The sequence below is a fragment of the Trichoplusia ni genome, chromosome 14, assembly GCF_003590095.1.
Source record: "Trichoplusia ni isolate ovarian cell line Hi5 chromosome 14, tn1, whole genome shotgun sequence".
In the NCBI taxonomy this organism is placed as follows: Eukaryota; Metazoa; Arthropoda; class Insecta; order Lepidoptera; family Noctuidae; genus Trichoplusia; species Trichoplusia ni.
Genome location: NC_039491.1, coordinates 8486839 through 8508790, shown reverse-complemented (window position 1 = coordinate 8508790; position 21952 = coordinate 8486839). Strand labels below are relative to the sequence as shown.

General features: G+C 33.9%; 1 protein-coding gene across 10 annotated transcripts in view; it reads right to left on the bottom strand.

Annotated features, from left to right (window-relative positions):
• LOC113500407 (sorbin and SH3 domain-containing protein 1-like) overlaps positions 1–21952 on the bottom strand; it is a 147252-nt gene that overhangs the window by 36326 nt on the left and 88974 nt on the right. The window contains exon 3 of one of the 10 annotated variants that reach the window (XM_026881161.1): positions 9093–11520. The exons of the other annotated variants lie outside the window; for them this stretch is intronic. Coding sequence (XP_026736962.1) covers positions 11501–11520 — 20 coding nt within the window. The 3' untranslated portion in view covers positions 9093–11500. Of the gene's footprint in view, positions 1–9092; positions 11521–21952 lie in introns of those variants that run through there. 10 annotated transcript variants of the gene reach the window in all.

The following is a 21952-nucleotide window of genomic DNA, read 5'->3' as shown; positions in this document are numbered from 1 at the left end:
TCGTCTGTCAATATGCTCGACAACGCTTACTGAAATTGTATTGTTATATCTTTATTGACACTATCCAGCTTGCGTACTCGAACAAATTGCTTTCTATAATTAGACAGATTAAAACGTGGTAATATCAAATCACATGCCGCAGTCGCTCTGGATTAAATCGTATCGAGATAATTGGTTATTTATCTAAAAGCCCTGAGAGCGCGCGTCGACATCAAAGTGAGAAAGTGAACGCAAATAAAATTAAAAGTGTACCGAAAGCGAATTTAATTAAGGCACAACGGGGAAAAAATGGCTTTTTTGCGCCGGTGTTGTTGTCGTCCTGTCTATTGTACGGGCGCACTGGGTACAGGTGACGCGGGGAAATGTGTGTGCAGGATTTGCGAGGACGTGACGGCGAATAGAATTCTTTCACAAACGATATTTGTTGCAGGGTAAAAAGGCCGTGCGTTGTTTATAGTTTGTCAATCCGGTGGCGTTTTGAAAAACTTTGTGAGTTGGAGATAGCCTTGTACTGTTACACATGAGGGTATACAGAAAATCTGAAAATACAGTTCTGTTTCGGCGACAGTTTTTACAAAAGGACGTGTCCTGTTGATTGAGGCAGGAAAATAATGCGTGGCACACATCGGGATTGGCTTCGGCATCAATCACAAGCGAAATCTCGAAAAACGTTTCGCGTAGACATCTTAATTTTGGATAGCTTTTTTCTTTTAAACTTATTTTTCTTAAAAATTTATTCAGTCAGACTATCTGACTGAAATAAATTTTACTATTACAATACGTATACATAAAGCTCTCTCTTTGCTCTTGACTCAGGCACTCATAATACATTACTTTTTTTCTTTTCTTTGTTCGCGCAGTAGTATCAGTAACAACCAGTATATCAGAGAAGAGCTTTATTTTTCCGTTCGACCATTAGGGATTCAAATCACACCGGCGGCGGTACGTTACCCGGTAACTTACAGTCTCTACTGCTAATGTCATTATGTGCTCCTGGTACCCGGCTCGTGTTTTGAACAACCAAATGTTTATGTGGGTTTTAGATGTGCCTTTGTTTAGCTTTCTTGTCCATTTACATGTAGTTTGGTAAGCAGATGTGAAAAAAAAAACTAGTCGAAAAATAATGAAGGAGATTCTTAATTTTTGGTCAAATAGAAGTTTTTGAAGAAAATATCTCATCGGAAATTCGAATATTTACTGTTTAAAATGTACAAAAACAACCAAGGATTCTCTAAAACGGAGTAAATTGGTTAGAAACAAATGACGCCAGCCATAACATTGTTCAAAACTTTTAGTTTGTTTCCAGCAGCGCAAATATGAGTTAATCGATGAACGTTTTCATACCAATGTTGATGTAAGCTTCTGTTATAATTGAAATGGCTGAAACATGTGTGAAACTTTTGCTACATGAATCGAATACCGAATAACTGACAGCACGGAGAGAGGAAACTGCAAGAGGTATATAGATCGCATGCGAAACCCACTGTTCGCTATGTGTCGCAGTTTTAATCCCTGCGTGTGATAAGCATTTGTGAGATCCACAAAAGTTTACTCAAGTCTTTGTGTCTCCCTCGACACAAGAAAAAAATCCTTAGTGCGGGAGAAGTTCATAAAATAGTCAAAACATGTAAAAGGTTTCGTTGATGAAACGAATTCCAAAATAATAGAACAGCTTTTACTGCTACAAAGTCGTCCAAGCCAAAGTGACATTTCAACATCATTAACCGCTCAAAAGTGTGAATGTGAGAAGTATAAGTGACGTGACTTATTGAAAACAAATGTCATTTCCGTACATTTGAGTAATTCTATAACCATTAACGCTCGTCGAAATGTCAATTGCCCATGTTTCTGTTTAAATTGAGTACTTTGAGTAAAACAATAGCATGTAGCAGATATCATTGCTTTTTCTCCTCAAATTTCAGTCAACTGATGTGAGAGAGACTGGCTGAATGATGAGATATTTCGAATGAGCTACCTACTTTAAAGCCTCTGATAACCTAGTAATATGACTGTTGGACTGCTAAACTAAAGCTAGAAAATTCGATCGCAGCACGTAGTCTTCGATTTCATGAGCATATAACAAAATTTTTATCACTCCTGAAATATATGAAGGTAACCATCAGAAAGAAGCAATCGCACCTAAGATTTTTTCAAGGGTTTCTTAAGTCACGGCCGGGTTCTACGGGTGACTAAAAACTCTGACACCAAGTTAAACATATACCAGACGATAACAGTAGAAACTATTTAGGGCTTTGATTCCTTGAGAAAGAGAGAGATGAAGAGCAGTAACTCTTTTTCTAACCTAACTATTTACCACGCGATTGACAAAGACAGTACGATTTGCTCAGCGACAGTTTGATTACACTCTGTACATTAGACGCGAGTGGTCCGCTTGATTCAGTACACTTCTTCCAAGTTTTCTCGTTAAGAGTAGTTTGTTTACCGGATCATTCATAGCTTCGAGGTAAGTACTTCCGTATTTACGACGTAAACTTTGCGAATGAATAAATTAATATTTTAATAAGAGACTGGAACTTTGAAAGTGTTTGAAACATAAGTGTTAAGTTTTATTGGGTGTCTGAAATTGTATGCAACGGTGTTAATCGTTTTTCAGGGTTTGGTACCAAAGGATAAAAATGGAACCCTATTAGTGGCTTCGACATCCGTGAGTCTGTATGTCTGACTATCTGTCATTATGCTGTAGATATAAATATTATGAAAAATAATCGTAATAAGAAATGAAATCGTTAAACAGCACTTTCATACGTGAATTCCTCATACACATCACAAGTTCCTCAGCAATATCGGAACAGAAGCGGCAAAAGTAATATCGAAACCGTATTTGATACGGATATTTAGGTTCACAAACCTCAATAGAGCATTCACAAAGGGCGTGGTATTTGTTCGACCAAATGATACCCACTGACGGTTGGCATTAAGAAGTAATATGGGAACTTGGCTGTCGTGTTTGACGTTCATTATTTAGCCAGACAAGAGAAATATAACGCCAGTGTCTAAAGTAAATCTTATATAATACGTGTGGGCTGGTCTTGGCTTGACTAGTGCTGAAGTCATCGATATTACAAGACTCTAGGTTGGGTGGTTGTCTTTTGTTTCTCGTCTATTGTCTTATTTTGGTTGAACATTTTGTTTTCATTTGATTTTGAATATGTAGGTGTGGGATTACAGTAAAAATCTTTAATTGGACTAAGGAATTTGTTCCTTGTCTAGCCTGGGGTTTCTCAAACATTAAAGTCACACACAAAGAGACTTAGATACGGAACAAACGTTGGTGGATCATAAAATGCTTATTCTACGGGGATATGTCGGTTTGGCGTGGTGACGTATACCACGCGTCTATCCGTCTAGTGATACAAAATAATAACCATTATCTGCCTCTTCATGTCAGATTGTTCAACACCACAAATAGAAGATGAATATTAAAGATGGTCTAATTTATTTTGAAGTTTTCTTTTTAGATTCGTACCTGTTGTTAACGGCACCATAGTTGGAAAAAGGCTAGGTTGTAAAAAAGGGTGTAAGTATATAGAATTCTAAACTTAAAATTCCATCTCAATTATTTTAATTAAGTCTTTAAATATGCAGCTAAACAAAATTTTACTTCATGCTTTGACAATTAGGTACTTGTGTGCATAAAATAAACCTTATTCCGTATAAATTTATCTCCATACCTAATTAATTACATTTAACTTGCGCAATGTAAAGGTATGTTTACAATAATAAAAACAGCAAGAAAACAAAACGTATGAAAATCTCAGCAGTGTAAGTATGTAACACTGACACAGGGGAGTAATTGTTCCACAATTACTTCACCTTTGTGCCAGTCCAGTGCAAGTTGATTAAGGAAAAACGACGCCATTTTTGTTCCTTCTGCAACATACAACACTGTAGGTGTATAAATATATGTATAACATAACTTAATGTAAATGAACTACAATTTAAAAAGCTTGGGGAGATGTTGGCAACTTGGCAGGCTGGTATTTTTATTGAAATTAGTGACCAATTAAATTTATGACCATACCAACCGTAGTTTTAAAACACTTTACATAGATTTAAAACACTCAAATTGTGTCATTTCATTTTTCTAGCTAAAACAGTTCATGAGATACAGTTTGGTGACAGAAAGACAGATGGACAGATAGACGGAAGGGCGGACATAAAGGGAAGCCTTAGCAATAGGGTACAGAATTTCACTAACCCTAAAAACTGAAAATTAATTTGTTTTTTGGACATAGAATTATTTTTTCCCCTAACGCCAAAATTTAGAGAGGTAGAGCCGCCATCTATATCTAGATGCTATTATAATCATATTCCAGGCAAGGCATTCATTACTACGTAAATAATTGTAGTAGAGTCTGATAAAGTTGTCTCAGCTTGGCAATTGGTTTGGCTGTCCAATAGTAATTCAGTTTACTCGTCAATGTGGTCGAAGCCAAATAACGGTATTCATTAAATAGGCTAGCCCAGCTGAGTGATATTACTGAATAGACAAATTTCATTATATTTCAAGAGGCGGACAAAATACTAAAGGATGAAATGAAATACGAAAATCGATTACCACTTTATTGTTAAATGAAATTAACGCGTGTGACGAATCGCATTCTAAAATTTGTAGAATTCCTTCATTTACTTATTAAGTTTTGAACGGAATAAAATTATTAAATACAGCATAAGATAGAGATAAACGTCAATTCTCAGAAGAGACCTTTGTTAAAAGACAAGTAAGTTGTTAAGACGAGAGTTACACAAGTGAAACGCTGAAAATATATTGAGTTAAGTTTATTTTTTTAGGGTTTAATGGCCTAAAGGGTAATAATGGCTTCGCTGTCTGTCCGTCCATTTGTCACCAGGCTGCATGTCATGAATAACTAGACAATTGAACTTTTCACTGATATTTTTGTTTCCGGTGTGTAACGGTAAATACAGAAAATGAAGATTGAGGTCAAGTAACAGTTGCTATGGTCATAAAATTGTTCGGTAACAAGTAAATTTGTTGGTTAAAAGTAATGTATTACCTAATTGTTTGAAATCTTTACGGCAATAAAAACTCATTTTTTTATTTTTAATGTACGAGTATTTTCAGTCTTCAAGTTTTCACTAGTTTGTTACGTTGACACGAGCAAATTTTTGTCTTTCTTAGCATCAAGGCCTCAGGGAGCATACAGCTAATCACTGCTTTATTAAATCAGTAACGCAGTAAGGGTCGGTCTCGGTATACATCACAAAATATAGGCTCTCCCCCCATTGTGCAAATTGTGTTACGTGCAAAATAATTAAATTGAGTGCAGCGAGGGGTATTAAAAAATATTTTGTATCAGCCTGAGCGAGGGACCCTTTTAACTCATTGTGACATGACAGAGAGCTTACTAGATACTTTTAAAATTGTTTAGTTTTCTAGAGTGAAAATGGCTTCACATTTTTATTACGACTTTCTTAATAAAGAATTTAATCCTTCTATCGTGAGGGTTTCACAAACATCGAAGTCACATGCACTGACAGACTCAGGACAAGCATTCGAGGATCAAACAAATGCGAGCAAAGTTACATAAAGAATATTTGATACTTCTCACACTAAATTCGAGACATGTTTGGGATTCATTATTATAATAAGGCTCTTAGTAAAATAAACATTCACCAGTAACTCTTGAGACGGCACAAAAATCCGAATTACGTAATTACAACAAATTTCTTCACTTTCCTCAAGCTTTCAGTTCCCAAGTTTCCTTACAGATCTCTTTTATTCCGCATTCTTCAGTACACATTATCCACTCAGTGATTTAATTATTCCGAGATAATCAAGGCACAAGGCACAATGGCGGTTCTCATCTAAAGTTGGAAAAATCATGGAATAAGGAGTACGAAGTATCCGCCGCTTAACGACCTAATTGAGTTGTAATAATTAAATAATTCAGCAAAGTACCGTCAGCTCGTAATTGGCGAAGTACTGAATACAGACGTGGCGTTGTTCGGAATAGTTGTAATTGTTTCAAAATGCAGTTTATAACTGTTGTGCAGTGTTAGTCGGTACACAATTAGCGAACTTTATCATTCTCATACGTGTGAGTTGATTGGATTTCGTAGAACTAGTTTTATTTACTAGTTTATTAACTATCTCAACTCTTGGCGACCGCCTTTCCAAGTCGGGTGTTAGTACTTTTGCATTTGATAAAGGAAGATAAATGATTAAGATTCGAGTTCTTATTTTCTACATACATTTTGAGTAGCCTATCATCATCACCAGTCCACCTTTTTCCCGAGACATACTTTATGCAGCTACGTACAAGTATTTTACAAAGCCATCTGACTTCCTGAACCCAGTCACCTGGGAAAGACGATACCCCTTAGTAAGACTGGTTGTTAGATTCTCTAGCCTCTAACTACCGGTAACCACTGTCAAAGATGTATAAATAACAGCCGGGACACACAATTTAAAGAGCCTTCCGTAACATGTACGAACTCTTTATTACGGTAATGGTCATCCATGGCCGAACGTGCTAAACGCAGCTTAACCTGTGATCGATATACCTGTGCGGTAGTAACTTAGCCATGAGTAGAATCAACATATTCACTTATATTTTCCCAGTGTCTATTGTATAGTCTAAGATAAGCACTGATCACCAGTTCCTTCACGATATTTCTCTCAAACTTCAGCCAACACACGTCATAAGGCTTCATCATACTAGATAAGAGTATCGAGTGACCTACAAAAGCTCTGCATAGACGTGCTTTCATGAGAATAAATTGTGTTGGAAATATACCGCATATACCTACACCGTGTGGCAGTAAAGTCCGGCCATACGTATATAAGTATGAAAACCCATCACAGTTGCGAAAAGGTGTGTTTTAAAATCGTAAAACCCATAAAATTTTTGACCGATGTCAATTTTACTATATGAGTTCTTCTTGCTATAGGTATTTTTAGATCCTGTCAGTGATGGAAATACACATTGTGTCATTATAAAATACCGCATCTAGGTCTGAGGATGGTTTTCTAAAAAGGTCAAAATTAAATTGGGCACCACAACCTACTAAAATGTCTCTAACCGTAACCAAAGCAACTGACCGAAATATTATCATAAGCAGTTTACAAAGGCAAAACCTATCGATTCCATTAAAGGAATTCAACCATACATGATATTTAATCAGTTGGGGTTGCATGCCACTGCCAACATTGCAAACATGTTTTTAACCGCCAAATTCCGAGGCTCTCATTTCCCGGCGCGGGTATTCATACGATAACAATCTAGTTATCGGATGGACCCAACGATATTAAAATCCAATATTGTTTGCCTTAAAATACGTATTATAATATCAGTTTGTAATTGACCTACTGCAGGAAAATGCCCCTTCTCACATAATATACGATAGAATATCGTAAAAGATCATCCAATGTTAGATCCGATTAATTTAATTTAATCAAGTTTTCCTTACGATACTCTCTTACTTCTACTTTACGATTTGTCTTTACAAACGATGTTTTGTAAAATTTTAAAAATTATGCCGTAACAATATTCTAAGCATGTGATTCTTTTTGTCCAGTACTGATACATATTTCCGTCTTGGGAAGGATGGTTTCTAGCGGATACTTCCAAAGCGATTCTCCAATCTCTTTTGAAAATACCTCATGAAAACGCTATACAAATTAGTGGATAGGAACTGAAACAACGACTAACACAAGCCTATCTAACCTTGATCACCGAACCACTGGGGACCAGTAAACATACCAGTGTAGATCGGAGTTCATTAAATTTTAATGTCGGGTTGATCTGCGCGCTGTAATCAAGCGGCGAGTGGAAGCGTTGTCACCTGTACGTTAAGGTAATTAGCTTTCGGTAGAATTAACTTAATGATATTGATATTCCATACGGTTGATGGGGTTCAATAATGACTTTTTAAATGATGTTTACTGCAACATTCTAGTAGTGGAGCGTGTATAACAAGCATGTGATGTGGTGACGAATCTGTCTGTCACTCAGAAAAGAAATTACGGGAATATTAAACGAAATATAATCTGCACAAAGCACGTAGAGGAAATTATCAGGAAAGGAAGATGTAAAATATATTAAATCGAATAAGAAGAGAACTCTTAGTTTGAGCACTTAAAACAAGACTTATGCAATAAGGGGAAAAGCTGCTTTATATAATGCACTGCTTTGCATTCATATAACTGAAGTCCAGATTAAAGAATTCACGGCAAAGTTATAATACGCTAATGCTCTAATAAAACAGCAAAATACTAAAAGCCACAAGCAAGCATTACTTTCCCCTTTTGCATCATATCCATTCGCTTTAAAAGAAAAAATGCTGCTGCCGTATGCCGCCTCGTTCATTAGAACAAAAATAATACTATCCGTCATTCGATTCCATTCTATTTTTGCTCACGAAGTTAAATCGCCATTATAAATGAAAAAGCGTATCAACGAAAAACAAATAAGAATGTCACAAATAATATACCGTTGAAATGGAGGAAAGATGTCAGAGTCGAATCGTTTTCCTTGAAGATATTAAATTATTTTCTACAAGATGCTAATAGGGTCATTACTTATAAGGACAAAAAGCTTACGAACGACTAATGCTACATTATGTGTTGCTTGGTTTGTGACAGCCCTGCGTTGTTTACCATAATACCTGAGCTTTTTCAGACTTTAATCCTAATTTTATGTTAATATCATTGTGTATTGTAATAGGTATGCTAATACATCTAATGTGCCATTATATATACTGAATGAAGAACGTATTGAGCATAAGATATTCTTTTATCCCATTTGGTGAACTAATTGGCATTGTTACCAGGCAAATCGCTGGAGTTCTAGATTTGTATAATATCTATATTTGTTTAACATACTTTTATATGGAACTAGCCCGCGACTTCGTCCCCGTGGTTAGAAGATGTAAGTTAGCAATTTTTGAACTGAAGCCCTCGAAGATGAATAATTTTTCCTGTTTTTTCCACATTTTGTATCTTCGCTCCTATTAGTCGCAGCGTGATGGTAAATAGCCTAAAACCTTCCTCAATGAATGGTCTATTCAACACAAAAAGATTTTTTCAATTTAAACTAGTAGTTCCGGAGATTAACAAACAAACTCTTCAGCTTTTCATATTAGTATAGATAGGTACTAACAACAATTTTGTTACCATGTAATGTACACGTTGTATTTTTACTACCGAGAATTCAATTTTGAAATATTTTTGTGAAAATCCGATAATCTATTGTGACCAGCGACTGGAATTACTGGATTCGTATGCAGACGGCAAAAGGTTGGTATGGAAAACACTAAAACTTCAAATGTAAAACAATAACAATTATCATTGCTATTCTTTTCGGGAAGGACCTATTGCCCAAGAAATAAGGTTTGATATGTACTAAGATAAATCATTTTACGCATAAGCACTTTCAACTTCTTCCATTGGCTTAATAACGTGCCCTTTCAGAATAAATTCTCTTAACACCCTAACTATAATAAGGTTGTCTCCAAAAAGGTTTACGGTTCCCTGACACACAAGTACATATATAAAAATACCGTTTAGTTGCCTCCCACACTAAGTCTAAAGTAAATTAATTATTTAAAAGGGTTCTTTAATCTCTTAACTACTTTTGACGAGAGCTTTGGTGATATTTTGTTATTTCACGGTTTATATAAGGGGATAAAATGGCCACCGGCTTATTAAAGCTTCCAATGAACTTTTGAGCATCATATTTCTCTTTGTTAATTAAATTTGGTAGAGTAAAACAAAACAAAATAGTAGACCTTGTTTATACTTATGATGAATGCGAGATGTGAGTGTGACCTACGATTTAGAAAACTAGAAGTACAGCGTTCACAGACTTAAGATTATTCATAGGCTGTTTGTGACTTAGAGTAGTCGCTTTTGTGCATTCATGCTATTCAATCATTGTAGACTCTGGAAGAAATGTCTTTTTTTACGTTAGAGAGAAAATTTAGGACAACTTCTATACGAAATTTATCTTAAAAGTCTAGTCGTGGGTCTGAATAAGTTAATGTTCCGCCCGATGGTTCTAAATAATATAACCTTTGAATCGACTCCCTCAAGTACTTAAAATTCCTTCTATTTCATTAAAGGCACGTCTCAAATAATTCCTCTAAGTTTCTAGAATAAAACTTTGTCGAAAAGAGAATATTTATTTTACCTATTCCTTTCATAGAACAAATTCCTTTGAACGAATCAATTAGTTTAATGTCATTCTTGGTTTTAGTCAAATTCAGTTTTTGCCTCTTCGTATAAATCCTCGTATTATACACTAAATCGTATCTCAGTTCAACAATATTAGTTTTTAATGTTCAATCATTGTTTTATTGATAATTTTAGGGGAAAGTAATTACGTTAGCCCTGATTTCGGGAATGGTGATAGGGTTGTTTATTTAATTTGGTGTCGATGGTTTCAATCACTAAAAGCTTGTACGTATGAGGGACTAATAGGGAACCATGCAAGTAATTTTATTGGAAAGGAGAGGGTGGTCTGTTAACGAGAATTGGTTTTTGCCTCCTAAATTCATATTGGGAAGTTGTCAAATATACTTCCTCTGATTAAAGATTTATTTTTATCAACTGCTGCAAGAAGAGCGTTATTTTTTTGTGTTTACTATTTCAAGATGTATTAACTACGATTCGGAAATCTCTCTCAAACAAACATCTATACGCACATGATAGTTACAAAATTATCAAAATAATTATGGAACAAAGGTAATTTTTGGTAAAGCCACGTTCAAAATGGTTGCGCTTTTAATATATTTTACGCTGCTTTTATGCCACCGTATGTGCGTCAGGAAGCACCGGTCCACTGAAACACTCTCCCAAAAAAAAAACACATATTTTCGACACAAAATTGAACGAGATATGTGAACCTTTTCGATGAAACCTATACATTTCATATACAAAGCTAAACTGTGATGTACTTTCAGCCGTTTCTGTCATGCCTTTCTGTCATTTTTAGAGTATTTTTGGAAACGAAGGATTATGGCGCCTGAACAGACTCGGATTATTCGAAACGATAGATTGTTGTTTGGGATTTTGAAAATGTTTTTGTCAGATGTCGGATCCTGTCGATAGTAGCCGTCAAAATTAATTAACAGGAAATCGAATTTGAAATGATTTTTAATAGACTTTTTAAAAATAGACTGCGCAAATTTAAATGTTATTCTACTTGAATTCTTTTTACCTGTTTATGAAATTTTAAAATATGGAAAAAAGGCTTATGATATTTTTTTTACGTTTTTTAGGTTCTTGATAAGCATGACACTTAAATTTTGTGCTCTCTACTATATTCTTTGCTTAAATTAGGCACCCCCATTTGTATTCCCGTATCTAGGATAATTTGTACGTTACAAATAAACAGTAGTTTCGCGCAAGAAGCGCTTCTGTCACCTTTATCACTTACGTAGCAGCCTTAATTAAACTAGGCTCCCATAAACTTAATCCACTATTTTACTTACTACGTTGTCTTCTCTTTTACCGTTTTCAAAGGCGTACAAACTTACCTGAAACAAAAAATAAAACATGAATAACAGCTAGTCGATTCGTATTTGTGTTGGACTTTATAATGGCTACTTAAATAGTCCGGTTTCCTGTTTTCGCGACGGTTATGCAACTTGTCACGTTGCCAACTGTTCAGGTGTTGCGACCTCTGTGGTGACGCCTATTTGTTGACACATTACGTGACTCATATGCAACGTGATGACTGTGACGTGACACCACATTTGTACCGGAGGCTGTATGATTAAGATTTGAGAGCGTCGTTCTATTATTCTTAAAAAAATCGTGTTTAAAATTAGAATGTTTCTTATTTAGCTTTTCTTATTTTGACGCGTTCATTTTTTCAGTTTGGACTTAAATGACGTTTTACTTTGATACTAATTTCCTCACTAAACGCAATTCAATTTTAATTTGTCAATGATCAACGTTGTTATCTACGCTCGATATCACGTCGGTTCATTCAGATTATGTGTGTTTGTTAGTAAAAATCTATTAAAATAATTAAAAAAGTCGAATCGTTTGTCCAACTTCCAATAAAATAACCAATCATATTAATAAAAGCCGACGAATAAATATGATAATAAATTCGATCCCATCTCTGTGGTAATATTATTCAATTTTGACATTCAGTTTACGCAGACCTCTATTATTTTTGTCAGCTGTTGTATAAATAAATATCATTTTCTAAATATAATGAAAAATATATGTGTTTTTGTAAATGATGGCATTTATACTCGGAGAGTTCTCGTAACTTTCCTTTTACAATAAAACTGTGACGTGGGTTAAATTTATTGCTCACATTAAGGGAAACGTTAATGGAAAAGTAAGTGTGCCGATAACGAAATGTAATTAAATAGGCGAATCACATCAGTGGGGAGTGACGCGACTGCGGCGCGGTGCAACACGACACGCCCGTTTATGGTCACAAATGTATTGTTAAATAATGTGTTCATTATCATTTTGTGACCGAGTCCAGATAATTATTATGACATGTATTAATAGTAAAAACTATGGTTCTTTTGATTGGACATCTGTCCGTCTGACAATCCTTCTGTCTCTCATTTCTGGCTGTATTTAAAACGTTATAGCAACCTTTGTCATTTTCACAAATAGTATATTTCTTTTGTCGCTATAAGAACAACTTCTAAAATGTAAAACGAGATCAAAGATCGGTTGGTACTACTGATGGGTGACCATTTTCGTTTTTCTTTAGCCTGCAGCTCTATACGTCACGAGCTGGATTCCCATAAGACTGGTTTTAGGTACTCAAATGATAGTACCTGTTATTTTATACCAAAAGTTCACTATTGTATAATTCAGTATAGATTACTGACGCATCGTTTTAATCACTCAAGCCCGCGATAAAATTAACTTCGTTTTAAATTAAATTTAATTGAAATTATCTCGCCTATTACTCTTCATTTGACCTCAACAATCTTAATGAAACGCTGTTAGAAATTTAAATTATTTCATCGTTGAATTAAAACTATTGTTCGACTAAAGCGACTGATCGTTAATTGAATTATCTATTTATTTTTATAAATTGTTTGTGTTCTTGGTATTGAGCTTTTTGGTACCAGATTTAATTCTCACACTTCAACTTATACCTATTAAGTTGCAGTAACAGTCAACAATTCAAAGGCCTATGTAGAGCAGACATTCGTTTATTTCGTTTATCTTAAAATTGACTTATAAATAGAGTGGAGAGTACATAAACTATATCTTAATAATCGTTGCCAAGATTCGTATGAATTAAGAGGTCGGTGTTCGTGTGGGTAAAGCCCATCGCACACGCAGCAACTAGTCAGCGATACTTGACTGCTTTACGTTTAATGTGGCTTATATAGAACTTATATGAGCTTTCTATGGTCCTTGGCGAAGGGACAAAGGACATGGAAAATTGCTTAAGAAAATTTCCACATAAACTAGCTGTAGCTCACAACTTCTCCCGCCTGAATGTCAGTTAAAGCTGCCAAAACATAGCCCTCCTATAACGCAGTCGGATAACCTATGAGTTAATCAAAGCTATCAAACTAGCAACTTTAATCGAAATCGGTTCAGCCGTTCGAGCCTAAATCGTATGCTCGGTACTATTAATGTAATCTAGCAACGTATAATTCTTTTATACTTTCTATACATAATATAAAATATAAGACAATCATTTTAAAACAGCTTAAGAACTATCTTAGAATTTTCTTTGTGAAAAGTCTCGAACAAAATCAGCGGGCCCTTAATATCTGTTATGAATAATATGGGCTGGTTAAAATAACTTGGGTGTTGACACACATTTGTGAGTCGGATAGAGACCGCTATTTCTGTCTCTTGGCGCTCATAATGACTGTAGAGCTAGACGATCCCTAATATATGTATATGTACGAGTACTTTTATATATGTTATGAGCTAAGGTAGAGCTTTGTAAAGGCATTCCTTTGAGAAATTAATAGAGGCACAAGTATGTGTAATTCAATTACTAAAAAGACAGTCTTATCAAATAAACTGCTTCTTTTGCGATAAATTTCAATAACTTATTTGGAAAGTAATTAGGTATCTTTTCTATGATTTAATAAAACAAATGAGTTGGTTTCGGTTTGTTTTTTAAAAGACGGGAAAATCGACAAATTAAATTGGAAACTACGGACATCTTAAGTCATCATCGTCATCTAGTCTTATTTTTATTCTACGTTAAAAAAGACAAGATCTACATACATTCCGATAATTACATTTCGGTACATTACAGCCCTGTGGCGGTAAAATTTATAATTAAACAACAGGGCAGTGATTCAAATGTGTTTTATTGATACGTAAAGAATAAAATTTATGTTTCAGCAAAGGGATTTAAAAAAAAATGTTTTTTTACTCGTTGGGAACTACATTAACATGTATAATTTAATTTTATTGTTCTCATTAAAGTTTGTTCGTGATGATAGATACATAATAATAGTTTTTCTTGTCACGTGGGTTTTATGTTTTTTTATAAAATGTAACTTTATTTTTATTGCGTGTTGCCGATATGTGTAAAGCCATTCATAAGATAGGAGTATATAAAATATAAATAATGACGTGGGTTGACGCTATATATTTAAAATTTCGAATACCTGAATACTTTTTTTTAATGTGTTCTTTTTTATTATTAACTCATTCAAAGAAGGTTCATTGATAAATCGTTTATCCCAGTCCATGAAACGAAAACTATTTATTTTTCCTTTTATTTTTGTTACGTGTATATTTAGTTATGTCATTATAGGGATTCCCACACAATAGTATTAATACTCTCTTATAACAAAGTCACGTTATTTATGTCGAACGTACATTTAACTCAACGCGCGATCGTGTTAGTCGCGTCAGAGCTAATGGTATTTAAACTTTAATGCATCTATTAATAGTATGGAAACACTTTTCACCATACCCCATCAAAATTAACCATCTATTCATATTACGAAAGTAATATATCAGAATTGATTTGATTATCAAACTGGGATAAACCACGATACACAAATTTTATAAATTACTTTCGTTAAAAAGTCGTATGTTATTTTGGTGTCACGCGAAAATGAGTTTTATTACGTAAGAGGAAGTGTGGTAATCGTTTGGTTTGGGATGTCGACGTTTCAGTAGGTTAAGAAAGAAAAATGTGATGAATGAACGTATAAATAATCATGGCGTCCGCCGCGTACACTTTAATCACAGTTGTATTTTCAGTTATATATGCGAGCTTAACACTTTTTCTTATGAATTCTTTTTTAGGGTTCCCTAATCAAAAGGTTAAAATGAAATCCTTTTACTGTGGGTCCGTTGTCTGTCCGTATGTCACCAGGCTGTATTTCATGAATCGTGATAGGTGGACTGTTGTCGTTTTTACAGATGATGTATTTGAGTTGTGAGAATAACAACAAATTAAGAAACAAAGATCAAGGTTAGGTTCGAGAGTGAGACAAACATTTAACGTGGGATCTTACAAATTCATTTGACACCCAACTGATTTTTGTATCTTTAGTCTATTTCTCAGAATGGGATACCCGATTCGCACTTCAACGGTCTTTAACTTACCTACAAAGCTTTCACGTTGAAAGAATTTTAGTTTAAATGGAACTTTTAACTTCAGGTCACCTAAGTTCTTAAAAATTGTTTAATTAAAAAAGATTAATTTTAAACTTCATCTTCTATTATTCAAGACCACATAAAAAACAATTCAGAATATTGTTTATAAAAACACATTGCTTTATTAAGATGAATACTTGGACCTGCCACTGTTGTTCTTGATCAGAAAACATATGTACGTAATATTATTACTCATAAAAAATTCCACATTGGAAATATATTATGTTATAATACAGTAACAATGACACAACCTTGCTTTTTCCAGGTAATTCCGATCTCCACGGAGGTCAAAACCTAGGCAATCTAGTATTGTTAATAGATCTATACATGTAATTGTATCAAACGGATAACTTCCAATTACTTTATAATAATTGGTTGTTTTTGCTTGGATTTTTTCAGAAAAAAAAGTTTCTTTTTTGGAATATTTGTGAAAAAAAAACAATTTTTTTTTGTGAAAGTTAGAACTTTAGAGTATAACAATTTCGCGTTTCGCGCACATGTTTCGTTTCAATCCGAAAGTATAAAAAAAGCCGTCGAAATGGAATATTCAATAGTTGAGAATAGCATTTCATTGTTCGATGCACAAATAAAACCAAAATATTGCCTGCAAACGAACGTCCATTCAATATTCCGCAGCGATGAATAATTAAGTACTGGACTGTCCACAACTACACACAATCCACAAAAAATATATAAAAAAGGAAACTTTCGAAATTTGGTGCGATCTTCAGAATATCTGAAGAAACAGTACCTAGTTAAGAGGGTCGCTTGTGAGGCAAATACTTATATGTCATTTAATCGGGTTTTATTTGTAATTTTTGATCCCTGAGGAGATGAGTGTATGAACATAACAACTTTCTTAAAGACGAACGGGAAAAATACGGATAACTAACACAAACGGATAGCGTTTTTTTCATCGTGATATCGCCACTTAGTAAAATTTTAACCGAAAAATGACCCTAGTAGCTTCTACTTTCATCCCACCTATCTTCATATTATATTAATGTCATAAAATTATAAAGAGGTTATAGTTTTTTAAACTACCTTTTGGACTGATTCAATTGTTATTAAATACTCTACTGTAGATTACTTTTACCGTGAAACTTAATACTTCTCTTCCCAATTATCAATATCATGTATGGTTTATACCCAGGTATCTCAAACACAAACAACAAATTAATACCCTTGCTTCCATATTACCTAAGCTGTGATCTAATCCAATCTTAGGCCGGTCAGTATATTCAATACCCGACCGAATACTAATATTACAGCGTTACGCCTCATCGATCACAAAACAGTGTTACATTTGTATTGATTTATTGTATCATACATCACCTTCGTTTACCTCCACTTTCAAGGTTATCGCCTGTCATAAAGACAATGGCTTTTTGTTTCGTAATAAACTTAAATGTAGTGTGGAAAACAGGGAAACGCTGCCAATATTTATAGTCTGTTGTGCATATGGAACGGACGGAGCGTAAGGTCACAGGCATCTGGCGCCCAACACATGTGCTCGCTATTTTTATCACCGTCATTCAGAGCACTGATAGCGCTCACCAAACTGTACACATTGTATACGCCTCCAAAACATAAAATACAAACGTACGTTCACTGTTTTATAAATTACGAGGCTGATAAGAATATTTTATGCTCCATCTATACAATTATGCGTTTATTTTGCCGATAAAATTGGTATCAGTTACAATAAAATTGTTTATAGAGTAAATTGTGTTTCGAAACGACTTATTCTCAAACACATTTGAATTAAGTTATGTATATTGCAATATTGATTGTGTAGGATTCGTCTCCATTATTACATAATAAATAAAAAATGAGAAGTTCGTCCGCCTACATAATCTTTACTAGGTACTGACTTCTACTAATACTATGGCACCCCGACAAAAGCAGAGGCGTGTTGACCCACAACCTTAGTGAACTTAAAAGGTAAGATTTCATGACCATTCAACTATTTAAATAAGTTTTATTAAACCTTCAATGATGTAACATATTACCAATTAAAGTGAAAATTTATGGAGCATTACTTTGAATGACATTATTACAAATCCCATTGTTCATAGATGCAACAGTAAACTAGCGAAAAATTACAAGTTTTTATTCATTTTCTTTATGCTAATAATATTACTAGTTAAGTAGAAAATTGTGCTTTTATTAAAAAAAATACTATTTCGCCTACACAGTTATTTGGTTATTTATACTCTATAGTATTCCCATTCAAACAATCGTTTTAATTTCTCAGACAAATGGTAGTGAAAGGTCAAATTCTTCGATTACCTCCCTTTTAGTGGGTTGGAGCCAAACAATGCTGGTTACAATAGGGCTTTTAAGGAGAACTGGTGCTTTTGTCTGACACGTCAGCTAGCGGCGTATAAGTGCGTTCTCGACTACACTAACACTCGCTTGCTTTGAGAGTATGCAAATAAAAGGTAATAAATATAATAGGAAATATCGTTAAACGTTTTCTTACCTATATGTTTAAGTGTTTATTCGAAACTATCCTTTATAGCAATTTGTTTAGAGTTCATTTTTGAAAAATACTCAGTAGTTGCGTATATGTAGATGTTAATTAGCAGATATCGATCAATAACGTACCTTAATTACTTTAACGTACAAAGTTTCTGTAGAAATACTTTTAATATCTCGAACTATTTCGTTTCAGAAACTACAGACTAACTTTTTCATTAAAAGAATCACAATATCTTCATAATAATTAACGATGAAACTTTAAGTAATATAATTTGAGTGTTCTATCTAATTATAATTAGGCTATAAGTTGGCTTAGAGTTGTCGTTAAAGACAGTAATTTTATCAGGGGTTAAGGTAAAGCATTTATGTGAAAAGTTTTCAGAAAGCGTTTCAGAACTAATCAAAACTGTGCTTAACCCGAAGCAACATCGATCGTTTCGAATTAAAATATAAAATATTCTCGTAAAACGATCTTTTTTACTTTTTAAGAGTTTGGTTTTAAAAAGAAGCTTTAAAATGTGAAGTTCTTATTTCAAGTCAGGATCGAATTTCTACCTACCAAGGAATATAAAATACAAACCACGAATATTATTGATTCGGTACAGGAAGTATTAAAACACACATAACTTTTTTTGCTAATCGGGTATTCTCATCACATCAAATATAACTTTATTCCTTTTGAACAGTTCAATCATATTGGATAAAAAAGCACCCGTAAAAAGTTACAGCGACCGCGACTTTTCAAATGTATTAAATTGGATATTCGGCGTGTGAGCAAGGCATGAAACAAATTGACAGGCACTGGTAATCATCGCTTACATCCACATTACACGACGAACTTCCACAGAATTTTACCGAGCGCCTTTTCGCGTCAAACACATTTTTCCTGCTGTAAATCTGAGTAGCATAATGGGAAAAGTTGTAACAAGTATTCTGAACATATTATGTGCCATTAATATTCTGACGAGTCTCTGACGTTCGTAGCTCTATGAAGTTCAATGAACGAGTATGGCGGTACCTTATCATTTTAATATCTACGTGTTATTGCGAACGTATGCCTCACAACTTTGGTGAGATGAACATTGGGGTGAAAGGATTTTTGTGTAGCTCTCATGAATCTATCTGAAGTATTACGTGGGGTCGAACTTGAATTATGCTGTAAAATCTGGAGGTATTATTAAGGTAGGTAAGCGGTGATATGGCTACTTCGGATTTTGTAGTTCTGATTTTTCACGAGTTGCTCTAAAAGTACATAAGGTATATATAGTGACATCTTGATGTTATTATATATTAGCTCTAAAATAACCACGTCAATATTACTGTAGTGTTTGTACCGACAAAAAATTGAATGATCTACGAATACTTTGTTCTCGGTCTTCTTTGTGTATGTTTTATAAATTTGTGAAACTAACACGACACTAAGATTATATAGTATTAAAAAGTCTAAATGAAGTAGCATTAAAGAGAAACATGTGTACTTTGATAGTTAATTTAAAATAAGCTAACAATATAAATATTGTCACAATAAATACTGTGAATACTCCACAGTATTTATTAGAGACGATTCCGAAGTTACATCTAATAATCGGCTATAAGAGGTTTAATTTTTCACCTTTTGTGTCGAGAAGTCTAAAAAGGATTTTGTACAAATGGAAAAGTTTCCCTCAGAAAGCTATTGTTTGTACGGTGGCGAGAAAATGTTTTTAGGGAGAACCCTTTTCAGTCCGCCACTTAGCTGTGAATACGTCTAAATGTCTGGAATTTATGATTTATTCGCTAACTCGTTGTTTATGGTAATGTAATAACCGATTAGTGTTAAGGTTCTGTCCAATGTCATTTGTCATTTTTTACTAATCTCTAATACGCACTATCAATTTGACACTGCCAGTGTTTTTTTTCATCACTTTAGTTTTAATAACGTCAGAATATTGACTAGGTATTTAGTTCCGCCTTCATTGAAAATTTGAACTAAGACTTTAGTTTTTTATTATATATTTACATTTTAATATCTTTTTAAAAATATTATTTATATTTTTTTAGCTTATACGCCATCATTTATTATTGCAAATTCAAATGCGTTCTTAATTATTCAGCGCGTAATGTTTATGGTGAAAAACTTATAGTTTGAAATGAAAACTGCTTTTTAAATCAATTTACGTTCAAATTAGCGATCATAAAGAACCCTTGTCGTGTTTAAATATAAAAAAAACGTGTACATACAACACAATAACTGTAACGACAAGTTTCATTACACATTAGCACAAAGGTTATCGGCTACAACAGTAAGCCCACAATAACCTATACATTTCCATTCCTATCGTATTTGTAATATTTCCTTTGTAAAGATTAAGTGGAAAAGGTTGTCTGTAAGAGATCGCTATTAGCGATAATGCCGCTATTCGTAGATTCTCTTTTATTTTTTTCTTTTGTTTGTTATTCAAATAGTATACAAAGCGGCTTGCTTTTTGACTATGTAAGTATAATGATTTGAATATGGTCTTTTTGTCTTTAGAGTATCTTGAAATTAATTGCTTGTTTTTGATAAATTTTGTGACACATAAAAGTTTATATATTAATAGGTAATTATTAATATCGCTCGCGAAATATTTCTGGTACAAATTTAGCTTTTAAAATCAGCCTTTTAAAAATCCATAAAATAACCATAAATGGCGTTTATAGGACATAAAATCACACCATTGTTAATGGATTCATAAAATCATATTTTTAATAGAAATAAAGAGTATAATTTAACAATCATGAAAACCTATTTCAACATACCTAATTAACCAACACTTGATTTAAAATCAAATATTTATGATATCAAAGTGTAAGTTATGCGGTGACGTAATCGATGATTATCGACTTACCGTCAACTAACGTCTGCCACATACATGCTAAGTATTACACTAAATACCGATACATAAGTTTATGATACCAACATTACCAACGAATAGTGATTAAGCAAATATTTTGAATCTGTAGACTTATTTACTTGATTTCGCTCGCGGATTTGCCTGTCTGGAAGTCGGCGGTGAAGTTAAGCTGTCACCATAGCAAGTTTTATCAAAATCGGTTAAGTAGTTTAGGTGACAAAAAGTAGCAAAATCGCATTTGCATTCGCATATTTACGTATTTTAGGAAACAAAATTTCCAAGGTGGTTCCCAAGATGTTGATATTCAGACAATACAACAGATATTTAAAAAAAAAACGACTTTAGGGACGCGGTTTTAATGTACGAATAAAAAGAAAATAGAGTAAGAAAATTAAGAACATACCCTTAACAATTCCCCTCATATTTCATTATAATAGGCTTAAGTTAAGTAACACTCCCTTACTCAATATGCCAGCACAATATATCAATTAGGTAATCTGTAACTGGATATAAGGTAACCATTAAATTTATTGTACGTACATATATCATAGATATTACGACCTCTGAAGGGTTAGGATACACTAACAGTTCGCAATTGTAGGGATAAGGGCCCCGTAATAAAGGGCCGAGTTATTGCCGAGACATACCGTTTGTACTAAAACTTGTCAACAGATCAACTATCTATAGTCCAAGATATAGTTTTAACTGGACCGTAAAATAACCGGTCATGTGTGAGTTGAACTATAAGTTGAGTGAAGAAAATCCAAAGTGCGAGAAAATGGTCACCAATTAAATCTACGTTTCAAAAAGACTTAACTTCGATACCGATTTTAATTTTTGTTGTTATAGCGGCTGCAGAAGTGCGTAGTCTGTAAAATACACCTATCTAACTTTTGCAGTTCATGAAATACAGGAGACAGATGAACAGAGGAAGTGATAACTTAGAAGGAAGTGAACTGTTTCGGGATTTATCTATTTATGT